The sequence below is a fragment of the Aptenodytes forsteri genome, unplaced genomic scaffold, assembly GCF_000699145.1.
Source record: "Aptenodytes forsteri isolate BGI_AS27 unplaced genomic scaffold, ASM69914v1 Scaffold284, whole genome shotgun sequence".
Taxonomy (NCBI): domain Eukaryota; kingdom Metazoa; phylum Chordata; class Aves; order Sphenisciformes; family Spheniscidae; genus Aptenodytes; species Aptenodytes forsteri.
This window is the reverse complement of record NW_008794445.1, coordinates 5,439,282-5,452,669: the sequence shown is the minus strand read 5'-3', so window position 1 is coordinate 5,452,669 and position 13,388 is coordinate 5,439,282. Positions and strand designations below refer to the sequence as shown.

Genomic DNA, 13,388 nt, shown 5'->3' with positions numbered 1-13,388 from the left:
GCGGCCTGGGCGGCGGGGGCCGCGACAGCGGGAGCGGCGGCGGGAGCGGTCTCCGACATCGCTGCAGAGACTTCTTCCTAATCAAAAGAAAGTAATTGGGCTACAGTAACCCCGATGCCTGAATTTATAGCGAAGCGGTGATCTGTGATTGGTGCTTTGCAGAGCCCGCCTAACTGTTAGCCAGGAAGAGCTTTTCGTCCTCCGAGTCTGTGTTTCTTCGGAGTTATAAATTCATATTTTTTGTAAAATGCGTGCCACGAAATCACCCCCGTTTCTTCGGAGAGTGAAGAGAAGACGGTGGACTTCCATTTGGGGGAGTTTCTTGCTGTTGGGACCCCAGATGAGAGAGAAAAGATGTGTTTAACCTCGCGTTGTGAAGCCAGAGAGACCCCGGGAACGGCAAACTTTTGTTTTTCCTTCTAAATTAAAATAAAACCCGTAGATAAAAAGTCTCCCCCGTAATGCAGGCTTATTCTTTAGGGGGTTTTCTCCAGATTAGGATAGAAACCGAGGGGGCAGCTTCAGTACTTTTGTCGTAAATTGATTTCAAAGAGAAGGAAGTAACACAATTTCATGGCTGAGCTTTGAATATGGATAAAGATTCGGCTCCCTTAACCACATCTTTAACTATTAAGGACACGGTATTTCTACAGAATTTCGTGTTTTGGGAAAGTAAGAGACCTTCAGAGGAATATATATACTGTTGAAAAGCGTCTGCAACTTGCCAGGGCTCTGCATTTTTTGTGGTGTTCTGTAAGTGAATAGCAAGATTTTGATATTTTTACAAATAGTTTCTGTTTATAAAATGAAGCTGTCAATGCCTCTTTAATGCATATAAATTCCGGATAAACTGCTAGTTTAACGCTTTCTCAGTTACAGTAGTGTATACTATTATTCTTTAAGACTTACAGAAGTCAGAAGCAGACTTGTAGGGGGAAAATATCAAACAGGTATAGATAGACTAATACGTATTGGATGCTACTTAAACGTTAATGGAGCCAGCTGAAGCCTCGGTTCTCCCCAAATAAATTAAATAATGTGGAAATCTGGCCTACATAAACAGAATGCTTCAGCCTCAATATTACCTGAAATATTTGGACACAGACTGTTGGGTTTTTTTCTTTTTTTTTTCAAAGGTTTCATAAAACCTGCCATTCTCCTCTTTAAAGGGAAAGGAAAACACTTGCCAGTTTAGGTTTTCATCCAAATCCTCAGAATATTGAAATAATTTTCAGACAATCCTCATAAATCAGAATCAGCTTTAATTATTATGATCCCACTTAATTATTAAGTCTCACAAAGTGACAACAGAAATTAATTAAATTTTTTAAGGACTGCTACGAATTGTTTGGGATAATTTTTGATTAAATCAGAAGACAAAAGCCTCGATTTGCTTTTATTTAAAAAGCAGCAGATTTTTTTTCCTTGGTTGAAAAGAACAAATTAAGCCCAAACCTAATATTTTACTCCATTGTACTTTGTAAGAACTTGTCATGCAGAATGTCAGTGGGCTATTTTAGCAAAGGAGCATCTCTTCTAACACAGATGAATTTGAGATTCTAGAAGACAAGTAGTATGTTGCAAAAGGCCGTGACATTTATTTTCATACATTAAATGTTGAAGACACAATTAAGTTATACTTAATAGTAAGTAGTTTTAACTGAAATGAGATAGATTAAAATGGCAAGGATAAATGAGATACATTAGAATAACAAAAGTGAAAACAATGACCTGTCACTTTTTCGTATTCTCTTTTAGATCTATTTTTATTTTGTTGTCTGTATGCAGGCCAGCTAACAAATACTTTGCAGGAGAGAAAGAGAGGAAGGGAAAAGCAGAGAGAGGGAAAAATTAGGCTTTTCAGTACCCTTTTTTACTTTTCAGTAAAAAACAGACTGAAAGGCATGCTGAAGTTGGCTGTAAAATCTGCCTCGCTTCTCGTGAACGTGATGACGTTCCCACATAAGCAACTAGACCAAATCCACAGTAGCCATAGAGTTTGAGAGCTCAGGCTGGTAACTCAAATGAGCAGTAGGAATATTTTTCTGAGAGGTAAAAAGGTAGCAAAATGAGGGCATTATGCTTATTTCCAGGTTAAGTGGATGGAGACGGGCATAGAGCAGAATCAGACTGTAAGTGATACAAAAGACAGAGCCGGGAAGGGCTGTCAGCTATCCGGGTCTGTTTAATGTCACGCACATTCTTCTGGGAATAAGGACTGAAAGAAGCTTAATGTACCTTAATCTCTGTAGCTTTGACGATTTAGTGTTAGATCTCTACAAATCTAGTTTGTTACATTTGAAACTGGTCAGGAAGCTGGGAGCAACTGGGAGTGGGCAGTAACCGCTGGTGCAAGGGTGCAGCTGTAGCCCCAGGGGTGGGTCCTCTTCACCAGCTCCATCCCTCCTATCCACACATTTGGGCAAGTTTCCCTTCAAGCTCGCTCTTTGTAAACCTGTTCTCAGTCCACCAGGAGAGGAGAGATTTCCTTCCCCTCCCCCATAAGCAGGCTGCAGGTTAGAGATAAAGACAGGAGGTAGAAAGAGATGGGAGAAGACCTCTCAGATCTTGCTCCCTAAGTAGTGGCAGTCACTTGAACTCCATCCACAGCACATAGGGATTGCTGTCCCTACTCTGTGACAAGTTTTAAAGGGACAATATCGTCTGTGTTTTTGTAAGGAAAGCAAATGAAGAAGGTACTGATCAGAGGATTTCAAGGAGCAGATTTAGGACTTCTCCCACTTTTAGTTCTGGATGGGTCCCTGTAAATTTGCATGTCTTTTAAAGAGTTCCCTGCTCCAGGTGCTGGCTATTTTGAGTTGCACTTCTGAAGTTCTTTGCTTTTCCCTAATAGTCTGAGGCACTGGAAGACTTGGCAGCTGGCCTCCAGCATTATGTGTCAACATCCTTTATTATACCTATTCCTCAACCATCAAACTGGCCCTGTTCTGCACAGCGCATTTTTCCTGGCCTACTTCTGAGCTGTGAGAATTTTCCTGGTCTTACAAATCATTTCTGCAAAAGGAGATCTTTTTTTTAAAGAGATGGGCTTTAGAGATATGAGGTGGTGTGAAAAGAGAGACTTTCCTAGGGTTATTTCCCGCCCTGGCCCCAGCAATGACATTTCCTACTTAATTGGATAAAATCGACTTGTCAGAAGCTCTGAACAATTTTCAGGTTTGCATTGCTGGAAGTAGCTGTTAAATGCAACACTGGACCAAAATAACAAGTCTCAGTTTTTAGAGAGACCAATCACTATCTACCTTACAAATAGCATTGATATTGCCCTGGGTGTTTTACAGATAAGAGAAAAAGACAAAGCAAAGCAAGCATCCCACCACATAACTTAGCGAATCAGCGGTAGAGTATGGAACAGTTTTTCAACCTGGCAGAGAAATTTTCTTACTGCCAAGCAACATTACTTGAAAAAAAAGGTTTGAGAGTGAGCTGGTAATAAAAATTGTTTGCAGTTTCCATGTGAAGAGACAAATATTTAAATATGACTCCTTTTATACTGAATTTCAATCAAACAGCAAAGATTGACAGTTCTCCTGTTTTTCCTTTCCAAGCACCCTGTCCAAATGCAGGCTCTGTTTATCTCCTACTCAGGACCTCAAACCAATTTCTTATGCCTCCTTAAAATGTATACCCTTACTTCCCCAAAACAGAACCTCATTTCCATGCATCATCACACAACATGCCCTGGCTTCCTTCCTTGCCTAGCAGTATAGGTGCTAGTGCAGATTACAGAAGATCCTACAAAGTGCCAGTGCATTTTCCAATGCAAGGATCTTCAAAACAAAAATAGTTCACATATAACATAAGAAGTCATTCCTAAAACTGTATAGCAGAGAAAACACTTGATTTTTTTCTTATCAAGACAGAAGCTCCACATGGAGGAGAAACAGATTAGATATTAGACAAATAGAGGCAGATTAGACATTCAGACTGCAGGAGGAGAACAATCCAGATAAGCTGATTAGCCAAATTTAGCTGAAAGCCTACACTCATTTAATTACAATTACTGTTGTTAGCATGGTGAAGACCCAGAGAAATGATGAACTTTTAATTGAAGCACGCTATCTTCTTGACAAAGAATGATTTTGCAGACTTTCAAGTAATCACTCTCAATATTAATAATAAAAACACCATACCAAGATCAAAAGGCATTAGTCAAGTCTCTGGCATGCTGCAACTATATTGACAATACTGATTCAGCAATTTCAAAGTTTATATAGTAAGGAAGAGTTAAGATGTCAAAGGGCTGTTAGTGGTAAAGAAAACTGTATCCTTTTAGATATATACTTCAACCAAGCTAACAAAAATATACTGACAGGTATTTCAGTGTTAGGGCAATCACATCTCCTAAAAAAAAGTATCTTGCCTTCTAATCTAATACCTAATGCTATAGGTCCTACCCCCATGCTCAAAGAAGGGTCAGCTAGAGTAGGGAGAGGCTACAACCTCTCTGGGCAGCCTGTTCCAAAAAATTCTTTCTTATGTTTAAGTAGAATTTCCTGTGTTTCGGTTTGTGCCCATCACTGTCCTGGGCAGTACTGAGAAGGCTCTGGTTCTGTCTCCTGTATTCCCCCCATCAGGTATCTGAACACATGGATAAGACTCCTCTGAGCCTTCTCTTCTTTCGAGTGAACAGTTTCAGCTCTTTCATCCTCTCCTCATATGAGAGATGCTCCAGTCCCTTAATCATCTTTGTGGCCCTTCACTGGTCTCACTCCAGTTTCCATGTCTGTTGCACTGGGGAGCCCACAGCTGGACACAGCACTCCAGATGGGTCTCACAAGTGCTGATTGGAGGGAAACAATCATTTCCCTCAGTACTATTTTGCAAATAATACTTCTCCAGGTTAATTTGTGAAACCTATGTATAGATTAACCCTGAATGGCACTCCTGCCACTTTTGGAATTTTGGTAGTTAAATAAAGGTAGCTTCAAAAAACGTTACCTCTCACACAGTCCTTAGTGCCCAGGTTTGTCAAGGCCAGTTTGAGCTACCTTGATTTGGTTCAGTGATCATGTTGTCCATGACTGTAGGACTTGTTAAGGCTAGTTGGAGTCTCAGCAAAACTGCCACTTTAAAAAAAATCCCTACATTCTGGGGTGATCAAAAGGTGGGGAGAAGTCACTCTCCTGCCTGCCATAACTGTTAAATGTTTGCTAGCCAGTAAAAAAGAAGGGCTGTGCATTTTAATGAATCAGCCTCAAAATCTCCTTGTCTGTCCAGAAAATGACAGCCTAAAGCATCAAAATATTCCTTCCAGCTTCTGAAAGCCTGTGGATCAGAGATCCTCTTGTAGCCAAGTTTTACTTCGCTCCACCCATCTCTGGGACTGAGAATTATCAGTAGTAGTAGCAGTAGTATTAAACATCGGAATCCCAGTTATGAGCAGGATTTTGTTCTACTGAGTTATGTAGACTATAAATTTTGTATTGTTTTCAGTTGAGGAAAAAGAGGAAGCAGGTAAATATAGAAAGACAAAGAAATACTAGGGACCCTCATGCAAAAGCATGGAAATGTAATCCTACCTGTAACTCTCACTGACTGCCTGGAAAAAATTGAAATGTGGTATCTGAACCTATGTCATGTGCTGTCTATTATCCCAGGTGCACAACACAGACAAATGACAATTCTTTTTTTGTGAGTCAGTTTGCAAATACTGATTCAGTCAGAGATGGAAATTGAAACTGGGCCATCAATATAGAAAATCTACGTCCTACCCCTTCAGTGGCACTCAGGATGTACGTGTTATTAGATGCCATTTCCTAAGCTATCAAAGGTAGTTCTAGCCCTTCATGCTGAGTGAAGGGAAATAGGATGCTGTGATAATACGCAGTAGACCCAGCTCTGCACCCAGCCTATGCAGCCACTCTGTTACTCTTAAGGTATGTGAAGAATATGGGCAAGAACTAACCACATGATAAGGCATTCTGGGTTACAGATTTATGCATTGCTCAGGTTTACAGACTCAGTACACCCTGGGGAAGGACTATCTCATTGATACCGAGTTGTACTAATTACCAGCTCAGACAAATTTGAGGAAGATATGAATAAAAACAAGAATTTACAGTACTCAAAACAGACATCAGTTTGTACGACATAAGGCAAGAAATTAAAACCATGTTTAACTGTCTTGCTCCAAAATCAATTTTAGAAAGAGTCTCAGTAGAGGATGCAATGTTTCCCTAGAGTTGGCTGATATACTGCAGATTTTCTCTCTGTTTCATTTCATTTCATTTTAGAAAAATATTAGAAGTGAAACTAATGATCAGGGAAACTTGGTCTAGCACAGACCCTGCCCCCCACTCCCCCAGGGTAGAAAGTTATATTTAAATGTTTAGATTGTCAACTATGAAATCAAAATGCTGTGTCAAACAGAGTTCTGCAAGGATCAGTCCTAGGCCTGGTATAATTTTATTTATGATCTGAATTATAGTCTACATGGTGTGTATAGAAGTGGTATGGGTGCCAACAAGCAAAGAAATGCTAGAATGATGGAGGAAAGTTTATGTTTTGAAAAATGCCTGATAAATTGGAGACACTGCCTTCAAAAATGTGTAAGATACTTCACCTGGAAAGAAATATATCAGTTTTATTAATATTGGACAGTAGCAGTTGACTAGCACCTGATTACATCTGGATTTTCAAGTTATAGTTACAAGTTGACAATGAATCAACAATAGTATGTTACCAGGTATTAGGAAAGGAACACAATGACAACATCTACAAGATAGATGAAGATCTTCCTCTGTAGTCAGGAATGGTATAGTCTCACTTGGAGTTTCAGGCCTAGTTTTTAGTACTGAACTTCAGGTAACGAGAGGCAAACATTAAGAGAATACACAGAAGAGAGCAACAGTAATTATCACAGGCCTAAGAACTATTCCCTAATGGAAAGGTACATACTGTTGGAGTTCCCTGACTAAAAAAGGAGGCTGCAAAACTGAAGTTTCTTCTCAAACACTTAAAACATGAAGAGGAAGGAAGTCATCTTTCCTCTGTATACATTGTAGGAAATAAAAAAACTAGTGTTCTTCGCTGCAGCAGGTTAGCAGTAAGGAAATAATTTCTAATACGGAGTAGAGTGACACACTAGAAAATGTTACTTGGGAAGATAGCAGGGTCTCCAAGAATCACTGAGACTCAGTAACTATCAGAAATAAAATGTGTTCAGTTGACTCCTGATGATGGGTGGAGGGCAACAAAAATTGCTGATGTCTAGGTACTGGTAATTATCACAGAATTATAGACTAGAGAGTATCTGTGTGGACAAAGGAGGAGTGCTGGATGCAATACACTTGGCATTTAGTAATATTTTTTGAACCATCTCCCATAGCATTTTCATTTGGTATCTGAGAGAGTTCGGGCAGGATCAGCAGGCTGTTAGATGTTTGAAAATTGTCTGTAGCACAATTTAGTCAAAGGGCTGTAGTTAGCAACTTAGTGTCTATGGGCAACTAGTAAAGAAAAGAATGCCCCAGGGCTGAATACTTGATATTATTTGATGTTTTCTGCAACGACCTGGATGATAAGAGAGAATGTACCCTTAGCATGTGTGGCTGACACTAAGTTAGGGAAGGTAGACAGAGCCAAAAGTAAGACATTCAATTAAAAGGGACTTTAATAAACTTGAGGTATGGGCCAAAAGAAATCTTGTGCAGTTTGTCAAAGAGAAGTGCAAAGTTCTGCACATGAAGCAGAACAGCTACTTGCATCAGCATGGGCTGGAAAATGACTGGTCTGACGTGAACAGAACCTGAGGGTTGTGGTGGCTTTCTCAACTGCTGGATCCTTAAAAGCAAGCTCGCTGCTGTGTCCAGAGCCTAAGCATAAAAAAACCCCTGTAAGCAGCTGGGGTTTCCGACTGAACTATTTGGTTTTCCAACCAAGTATTACTGTAACAAAGACAAAGCACAGCAGTAGTGTCTAGAGACACCGACACAATGCACGTCATCATTTTCCAGACTTGGCTTCCTCCAGAAACACACAGCCCAAGACAAAATTCGATACATTCCTATAGGGATGCCCACAGTAGATTCATTACTTGGAAAACTATGCCGCAGAGAGACTGTTGGGATAGGGCAATACTTCAACTGCTGTTAAATACTTACAACTCTGTAAGAGTTGGCAGAGTTCAATGGGAAAACTTACTGCCCAGTGCAACTCTGCAGGAGCCCAGGCAAGGAGCGGAGCTGATCAGTCTCAGATGTGCTGGAAACATTGTGCTTACAATGCTTTCATGATACGTCTTTCTAGCTTAATCAATGGTCAATGTAACAGGAGACCTGTGCTGCTTCAAATGCCAGTTTAGAAAGCAGAGTAAGTATTTAAGAGAAGCAGTAAAGTGTCAGCTGTGGTTACTGAGTAGCTGGTTTGCTGTTTGCTGTCCCTTACCCAAATGTAGGATTAGGTCTGCATGGTGTGCTACAGAGCTCTGAACTCCATGGGCCACCCTGTTCCCGGGAAACCACCTGGACTACCTGTTGGAGAGGTCTGACTGGGCTTGATCTTCCATTGTCTTCCTGGGAGAAGCCCAGAGCCCAGGGGGGAAAACAACATGGGCAAAGGGGTGCCCCTACCCCCAGTTGCAGGTTATTGACCCTGTCCCTTCTCTCCCATGTCCTAAAACAGCTTCACATGAGGAACTGGGTATATTGCTATCTTCTCAACACCTCAAACCTGGCCTAGGAGTTCCTCCAGCCTTTCTTCACAGACCTATTCAGCTATACCAGCTATTCAGTGAGCCTGCCAGCACCCTGCCCATGTCAAGGGAGCAGACAGGCTGTAGATGGGGGGAACTGCCAGGCTTGCAATCCGAAACATGAGTGGATGTTCCCTAAAACTTTGATGATGGGGGAAAGAGGGACCTATGTATCTTAGCAAGGTTGCAACTTGTACGTGGTATGGTGGGGATGAGGCCCATGCAAACCTTCTCCTTCCAAGGCAGAGTGAGACACATCACACTCACTACTCCAGAGTCATGCTAGGCTGGCCATGAACAGCTGTCCTGACAGCTGGTATGTTGTTGTGTGAGAGAAACACCCCAGAAAGTGTATTTTTGCAATTCTAGCACAAACAGCATTGCTTTGAAAGGAACTCTGAAACATCTGGCCTGGTAAGGAGGAGGTGCGAGTGGTGGTGGAGCCATGTGAGTGCTTGGGTGTTGGTGCCTGCCAAGCACAACATTCCTTCGGAAGTGCGTGTGCAGTGTCCCTTCCTGCGATCCGCTGTTGTGGAGACTAATCCTGTGATGTCGTTTTCCATGAGGAAATGGCATCCAGCTCCTGCTGGTTTGCAGAGCAACACAGCAGTGACTCAGACAACATGCACTTGCCCGCAGCTGGCATGGCGCAGGGGAAGGAAGACGATTTCTGGAAGATTTTGCCCCTGTGTGGATCATCTTCTGATCTGTAAGAAGCCACTCTCAGTGCACGGCAAACTGCATCCTCAAAGGTCAGCCCAGGCTGCTGGGCCACGACAGAGGTCTTTTCTTGATTTATCAGTCCCTGTGTAGTTTCTGAACTTGGCAGCAAGAAGAAGGTTGGAAATAGTCCAAACAGGCTGCAGCCCAACCTCTTGGATCTCTGACTGAGGGGAGCCTTTAAATAAAAAGATGAGAATGGGGGTGTCCACCTCTGATTGTCTCAGCTAGTGGGGAAGGGGGAAGGGAGAGATGAGATTAGTTATTAAAGTGCCAATCAATAGACTAAATAAATGATCACAGTACCCCCAAATCTCTTGTCATACCTATCAAATAGATAGATGTGATCAACACACTGGGAAGCTGACAGCTGTTACATTTAGACATTTAAACATTAGGTGACGTTGTTTGCTAGTTTTACTTCAGCTGCATAAACCACTTCTGGAACCATGTTACTGCCAGGAGATTCCTTCCAAATGGCAAATCCACACATGCAAATGTTGACTTCGGCCTCAGTCTGCAGATAAAAACTTTCTGTACTTAAAATATTTCTTACCAAAATTATGTGGTCTGCTCGACCTCAGTAAGCACAGCTTTGTAGTGTGGCTTACATTCTGAACTGAAGGTGGGGTATGTGGGTATGGGGATACAGAAAACAAGGACCACTGGAGTAGATTTAGAAGCCTGAAATGTGCTAAAGAAGTCAGACCTTGTGCAGTTTACGGTCTTACCCACATGTAGAGGCAGGTCCCAGCTGACCACATCTCTGTGCTGTCAGTTAAATACTCTCTAACCAGGTTCTTTTAGATATTACACATGAGGAGAGTTTAATGTTTAGTATCAAATTACCTTATTGAGCATATTTGGCATTACATGGGATTTTGATTTAGCGGAGTGATACAGCAATGTACTGAAATCGCATCACAAGCATAATATAGCATTTGCAATATACAGCTGAATCACAGTGCAAACATGATTCTCATTACTGGTCTCTATATGCTCATTGTCACAATGCTGGGCCTCCCCAGTCACTGGGAAGGAATATGTTGGTTGAAACCATCTCAAGCCCATTGCTCTCTTCAAACTTTGTTTTATTTGTTGTCCAGTTTTTATACCTTGTGTTGGGCTGAGCCACATATACACCGCCCCCCCTCGCCACCCCTCATGCTGGTCTGGCTTGCTCAGGAAGACATTATCCTTTGTTAGTTGTCTGAGGGAACCTGATGACTCACTGGTGCAGCTGTCTTACCTAAAACCATGGTAACCCTCCAGTCTCCCTGGTGTTGAGGTAAGTGCAGCTTTCTTTACAATACATTGTTCCTCAAGCTCATTGTCCTTTCGCCCTTCTCCTCGGAGCTCTCCTCCACTGTGGGGGTGTGCTGGTCTGTCAAAAGCGCCCAGGTTTTCAGTACAAGGGAACAATTAGTTTCATTTGCCTAGATAGCCCAGATGAGATCCAGTATGTTTTCAGCATGGCAGATCACAGGAGCATGATAACAGTGCAAAGCAGAGGTCTGTAGAACCTGTCTCATTCACAAAGGACAGACTGCAATCCCATTTTTCCTTTGAAAGTGACAGAATATTTTGAATAGGGAATGAAGCACCAGCTGCCAGTGAGTGGGAAGCACAAGGAATACAAAAATCTATCCAATACTCTACAAAATTCAAAACTACTAGTTTGAAAGATACAAGTACCTTTCCAGATGTTTATTCATATATATTCTTACAACATAATGGCTGACAGTATTTCTTCTGCCTAATATTGATCTAAGAGTTGAAGCCTTAAATTCTATTTCCATTTCATGAATTATGTTTTTTAAGTCAGGATTAAATTAATAACTGTGTATTCTAATTACTTACCCTGAGGTTATTGATACAGACACAATACCCTACAGTAGCCATATCTTATTGTGCTAGACTTTAAACACATATGAATTAATTACCTAGAGGATGCAAAACCAAAATATAAGCAAGGCAGCTGAAAACGTACAAATGGAAACCAAAAACTGACTGTAAAAGTCATGGGGATAGACGGCAAGTGTTCTCAGCACACTAGAGGCTTAGTCATTTGCCTCTATCTCACAGAATTAAATCTGTCTTGATTCCATCTTGTTGTGAATCTGTCCTTAGTCTACATATGTGCTAAATGTACAAAATTTGAAGTGCTCTTGCTTGAGCAGTGTCACTGTTAAGTATGGGCAAGGGGTTGGGGAGCAGAAAGGGAGGGGTACTGAAATGTGGTGGTCTGCTGCTAATAAAGCACTACTGAGTGAAGAAAAGAAAGTCATAATTAAAAAAAAAATATTCTGGAATCCTTCTTTAGGCTAGTAACAGCAGAAAAGGCTCGAGTTTGCTTACTGGTTTGTGACTTGTCAGTTCGCTATAAACAAGAACAGTAGCAAGCATAATACATTTTTTAAGCCCCAGTATCATACTCAGCTCACCTGTTCACTCTTCCCAGGAAGAGAAAGGAGGTACGCTTAGGACTACACCAAATCTAAGGAGACTCCGCACTATACCTAAGCATTCCTCTGCACCTCTGCAACAGGAAGTACGGTTGCTACAGCCTAGATAAAAGCTGTGAATGCCTACGTAAAATGCTGTAAATAGGTGAATGACAGTAACTGGTTAGAAGAGTTCAGTGAGGGTTGCTTCATACCAGAAGAGGGGAAAAGCAAAGATCATTCCCATGTTTCTTAATATACTCCTTTTCTGAAGTAATGCAGATTAGCATTATTTTCATCTAAATCATATTTATTATCTTCTTCTCAACAAAAAAAACAACCAAACAAACAAAAAAAACCCCAACCCCCCAAAAGACATAGATTTGATATTGACCATGAAAACATCTAGGTACAGTATTAGAAACAATATTTGAGGTGTCAGGATAATGAGTTCCTCTTTTAAGCTTTTAATATGACCATAGAGAGCAAAACACTCCTTTGGTTTTATGATGGAATATAATTCCATCATTATTAAATAGACTGAGGGAAGCTACTCCTTCCCAGTTTAGTAGCACAATAGAGATAAACTACTTATTATATGTTCTAGTATGGCACAGTTTTTTTAAAAGAGTATGTAGAAATTATGCTTGCATTTCCTATTAAGCTTTTAATATGACCATAGAGAGCAAAACACTCCTTTGGTTTTATGATGGAATATAATTCCATCATTATTAAATAGACTGAGGGAAGCTACTCCTTCCCAGTTTAGTAGCACAATAGAGATAAACTACTTATTATATGTTCTAGTATGGCACAGTTTTTTTAAAAGAGTATGTAGAAATTATGCTTGCATTTCCTATATAAAAGGACAGAAGAAAATCAAATTATAACACCCCCCCCCGAAAAAATGAAACTATTCTTTATGTGTTAGTCTGGTAGTTATCCCAGCTCAGGATGTTCTTATACTGTGACATTTGTAACATCCTTAGACAAGGATTGCTCCTTACTTTCATAAATTCTAATTCAGACTCTCATCTGTTTTCAGTATAGATTTAGACCCATAAAACAACAGCTAAAGATTGAAAAGCTTGATCTGCAGTACAAGAGAAAGGTGATTTTCTTACTAATTAAGGTAGCAGAAATTTAAAACTATAATTATACTAAAGGATATTTTGTAAAAAATAAGGAAAAAATCCCCACAGCAGTAACTCCAAATGAGAAAAATTAATACAAGTCATAGAATCATAGAATCATTTAGGTTGGAAAAGACCCTTAAGATCATCGAGTGCAACCGTACACCTAACACTGCCGAGTCCAGCCCTAAACCGTGTCCCTAAGCGCCACGTATACTCATCTTCTAAAAGCCTCCGGGGATGGTGACTCAACCACTTCCCTGGGCAGCCTGTTCCAGTGCTTGACAACCCTTTCAGTGAAGAAATCTTGCCTAATATCCAACCCAAACCTCCCCTGGCCCAACCTGAGGCTGTTTCCAATTGTCCTATCACTTG

General features: G+C 40.9%; 1 protein-coding gene across 1 annotated transcript in view; it reads left to right on the top strand.

Moving 5' to 3' along the window:
* Window positions 1-1,949: 1,949 nt before the first annotated feature.
* LOC103907902 (histone H4) overlaps window positions 1,950-13,388 on the top strand; it is a 12,904-nt gene continuing 1,465 nt past the window's right edge. Inside the window, exon 1 of the mRNA XM_019474816.1 lies at window positions 1,950-1,986. Within this exon, the coding sequence (XP_019330361.1) occupies window positions 1,950-1,986 (37 nt within the window). The remainder of the gene's footprint in view (window positions 1,987-13,388) is intronic.